We start from the raw sequence: 3,953 nt of genomic DNA on the forward strand, positions 1-3,953 counted from the left end.
TCTTTGCCTGCCTACATCAATCTGCAAGGGAGTTGCAGAAAAGCCTCATGTTCATCGAGCCGTGAGTCACAACCAATTTTTAAAGCTGTTATAACAAAAAAAAAAAAGTGTTTGCTATTTTTTCACAAGTAACTTTAAAAGTGTAGCTTAGAAAGAAAGAAAAAAAAAAAAGCAAAACATTTTCAGTAGACACTACATTAATCCTGGATGCTTGCAAATCCTAAACTATATTCATACTTTAGTATTACACATACCTGTGTCATATACACAGATGAGCTTTAAAATTGTCACATACCATTACCACTTTGCCTTTACTTTTATGTATCATTCCCCTGACTTCCTTACTGCAGGTGTGGGCAAGAAAACTTTTCCTTTAAAACTTTTCAACAGTGGGCATAAAATTCTGCAGCTGAGGTCTTGAAGAATGCAGATGGGTATAGTATATGTTGGAGCTCGCAGTGTGTATTGACTAACTTTGTTTCTTTTTATTTTCTATTTTTTTGCTTTTCTGATATTGTCTTGTTTAAGTGGCTCCTGAGTGTAAAATGTCTTCTGAGGGTGGGACGTGGGTGGGAAGCACGCTCCGTGTTCCAGGCCAAGACCTACAAGATTCATCTTTGCACGGCCTTGGAAAGTACACTGCATAGTTGGTTTTCAAACCAAATGGACCGATGTCTTAATTATCTGATAAGCAAATAGTGATCGCTTATAAAAACTGTTCAGCGCAGCCCTGTTCTGTGACTTTGTGATTCATGGCGCTCCGGTAGCGTGGATTTTGGTACCTCCTGCCCCTTCCTCACAGTAAAAAAAAAAAAAGGGAGGGGGCTAAAAAAAAAGAAAAGGTTTTGGCTGCGAGCCAGACTCTCTCCTTCTTTCCTCTTCTGGCTGTGCTGTCTCTTTAAATGGATGACAGGCCTTGGACGTCACTTGGCTCGCCAACACTGTGTTTAACATGGTGTACTGGATGAATAAATGCTAAAATAGTGTTTGTTGCCAATTATAAGTGTTCCAGAATATCCTGTTACCCTCTAAGCTTTTTCTCGAGTAATTCTGGGGAGCAGGAGCACCAAGTATTTTAATCTGCATATTGAGGTGAAATGAGCATACCGACATCTTTGTTCTCTTATCGGTATTCTAATGTCTCCTTATTTAAAACCACAAATGAATTTCAGGAGATGAAACCAGACAAAGGGTGAAGTTTACAGACGATCGTGTCTGCAAGAGCCACCTTCTGGATTGCTGTCCTCATGATATCCTGGCCGGAACAGTAAGTATATTCTCTGTAGTACGGAATTCTGTGCGGCAGTCATTGGTACAACTCTTCAGAGCTCGTCTGTGTATCATGGGTGACTTGTAGGAGAGATCAGACTTTCTGTGCCCAAGGAGTAAATTTTAATTTCAGTTTCTGTGACCTATGTATAGAACTGATGAAGCCAAGAGCTCTCAGAATTTGCTTGAAACGTTGGGTTTTTTTCTCACAATTCCACATGAAGTTGCAAGATTATTTCTCTTTTAGCAGTTTGAGGTGGTTAGGGCCCAAAACTTGTCCTGTGGAGGTCACAAGACCGTAGCTAGCCTGCTGTCCTGGGTGCTCTAGTTCACTGTTGCATCTTCAGGTTGGCAATTTTTCTCCTTAGGAGCTGCAATAATGCTTAATCCTTGGAGCTTTTCAGTCTCCTCTCTCCAACCGTGTGATCTCCTGATGGAATGGCAGCTTCTTCATTGTTACTGGATGACGTGCTAATGGCAGGTCACAGCTCAGGCCGACTTTGTCTTCAGAGTCTGAGCAGTGTGTCGCTCTGCCTGACTAGTTTTGGGTCGGCTCCTTCGCTGCTGCCCTCCGGGGACACAGCTGGCCAGTTTTCAAAGGTTTGGCTCACACACTCTGAGAGCAAAAGGTGACGTGGGCTTTTAACAGTGAGATCTTGTGAAGATACTCAGTTTTGGTGCCCTGATGAAAGATGCAGTCCAGCTTTCTAAAGAAACTGCTGCACGTCTTTGTTGCTGTGTTACGGAATTGCAGGAGGGAGATGGATGTGGACGTTTGAAATCCATCTTTACCCTCCTTGTTTGACAGTAAATACTGTGGTGATTCACATTGTCCATCCAGATTGTTTAAAGGTACTGTTGTTATTTATAGCCCTTCCTGCTGTTATTTAAAGAGCTGGGTTTGACACGGTGGGTTACCAGCAACGGGGAGGGCTGGCACTCCTTCCTCTGTGTTGCTGTGATAGGAAGACTGTGACAGTGCCGGTAGAAGGAGCTTTAGCAAAAGCTGCCTCGGCTCCAAGCGCTCAGACTTTAGCTTCTCAGTGGCTGCTATTGCAGAATAAAATTGGAAGTTGAATATCAATCTAGTTTTTATTAATTTGAAGCTCAGATGTGTGTTCCAGCAAGGGCTCCATCAACCTCCATGTCGCTGCTTTTCCATTTCGGAATTCTGGAGCTGCTTAAATCACTTCCTGTACACCTCCATCCACCATGCAGGTCACTGCGGTTAGTTATTAGCTGTTGTGATTCTACAGCAGGTTTTTGGGGCCCAAACTGTGTTTTGAAGATGCAGGCTGCCTTCTGCCTCTTCTGGCACGAAGGAAGAAGGTAGACAGTGAGTGGAAGGATTAAGTGATGCTCGTGGTTGTTTGGACTGGTGCCAAGGCATGGAGGAAGCCTTAAGCTGTAGCGATGTGCTGTGAGTTTCCTGGGGCAAAGAAGCACGTTGAGAAGTCTGTTTCTCTTGCTTCTGTTGTTACTTGTCTGTGGTGAGTTGTCTCTTCCCTCTTGCTGTGGAATTTGTGCCCAGAAATCTCATACAGGAGCAGGAAGGAACCTGCTTCTGTGCAGATGATGTTGTGGGTCACTCAGATGATGATGTGGTGGCCTTTAAGTGGCTGTGCAGCTCTCTATGCTGCTGTCATTGGGTTCTTGGGGGGCAAGAAAAAGTATTGGTGCCACAATGCTGTGTTGAAAGAACATGTGATGTCTGGAACGGGAGCAGCGTTTCAGCTGTCAGCACTACCAGTACGGAATGAAACTTAACTGGAATGTGCAGGCTTCCCTCGTGATCGCAGCCAGGTTCACTGGCATCCGACGGTGCTCCTTTAAGGGAAGAGCTGTGTGGGTGAACCAGCCTCAGCTAGATGAGCCTGCGTCCATCTCTGGATGGGTATTATTGCAGAAATCAGCACCTTGGTTTTTTCTGGAAACTTCCAACAGATGCTCCAAGCCTTCTGGTGCTGGTTGTGTTGCATCCTCCCCCTGAAGGCATTGTTATTGCTGCGTACTTCATGTCTGCAGATATGCCTTGGTGGGAGGCTGATCGGAGACGAGCAGGAAGCTGGATCCCTTGGGTGGCTGTGCTCAGTGAAATGTGGTGGAGTCCCACTCTTTGACCTCCAGATGCAGAGTAAGAGGAGGGATCCAGCCTGTACGTAAAGCTCTGGAATAGTCTCGAGAGCTACAGAAGGCATGCTGAGGTTTGCTTTAGGTGGGCCAATGTGCCTGGTCATAAGAATCTTTGGCCCCAGAAACTTGTCTAAACTTACCGCTAAATCAGCTACAGTGGTTCTCTTTTTAGTCTCCATGGGAATGGAGGAAAATTCTGGGAGAACGTGGGTTAGTTTAATACGCCCATGTGCTGTTATCAAGGGACTGGTCACTACATCATTAGCAGCCTGCACTGCATTAGCTCCGCAGCTAACGGTAAGCGTGTTTCTGTCAGTGGAGGTACTGCAGCACGTTCAGAGGTGGCACCGGCTGGTAATCCTGAATTTTAGCTCCACTGATAAGTAGATGGAAGAGTCTGAAAGCTGCCCAGGTAGAACATAGCTTGGAAATTACATTCAAGGAGTTAATTGTCTCCCCCACCGGGAGTTAGGAGTGAGCTGAAATCTGGAGGTTGCAGAATTGTTTCATGGGGCTCTGGGCTTTCCTTTTTTTACCCAAGCAAAACCCTG

The 3,953-nt window shown here is 45.3% G+C and overlaps 1 protein-coding gene across 1 annotated transcript in view; it reads left to right on the top strand.

The window, feature by feature from the left end:
- Nucleotides 1–424: 424 nt before the first annotated feature.
- LUC7L (LUC7-like (S. cerevisiae)) overlaps nt 425–3,953 on the top strand; it is a 17,018-nt gene continuing 13,489 nt past the window's right edge. Inside the window, exons 1-2 of the mRNA XM_010156780.1 lie at nt 425–434; nt 1,173–1,267. Coding sequence (XP_010155082.1) covers nt 425–434; nt 1,173–1,267 — 105 coding nt within the window. The remainder of the gene's footprint in view (nt 435–1,172; nt 1,268–3,953) is intronic.

This window comes from Eurypyga helias, unplaced genomic scaffold (genome assembly GCF_000690775.1).
Source record: "Eurypyga helias isolate BGI_N326 unplaced genomic scaffold, ASM69077v1 scaffold32938, whole genome shotgun sequence".
In the NCBI taxonomy this organism is placed as follows: domain Eukaryota; kingdom Metazoa; phylum Chordata; class Aves; order Eurypygiformes; family Eurypygidae; genus Eurypyga; species Eurypyga helias.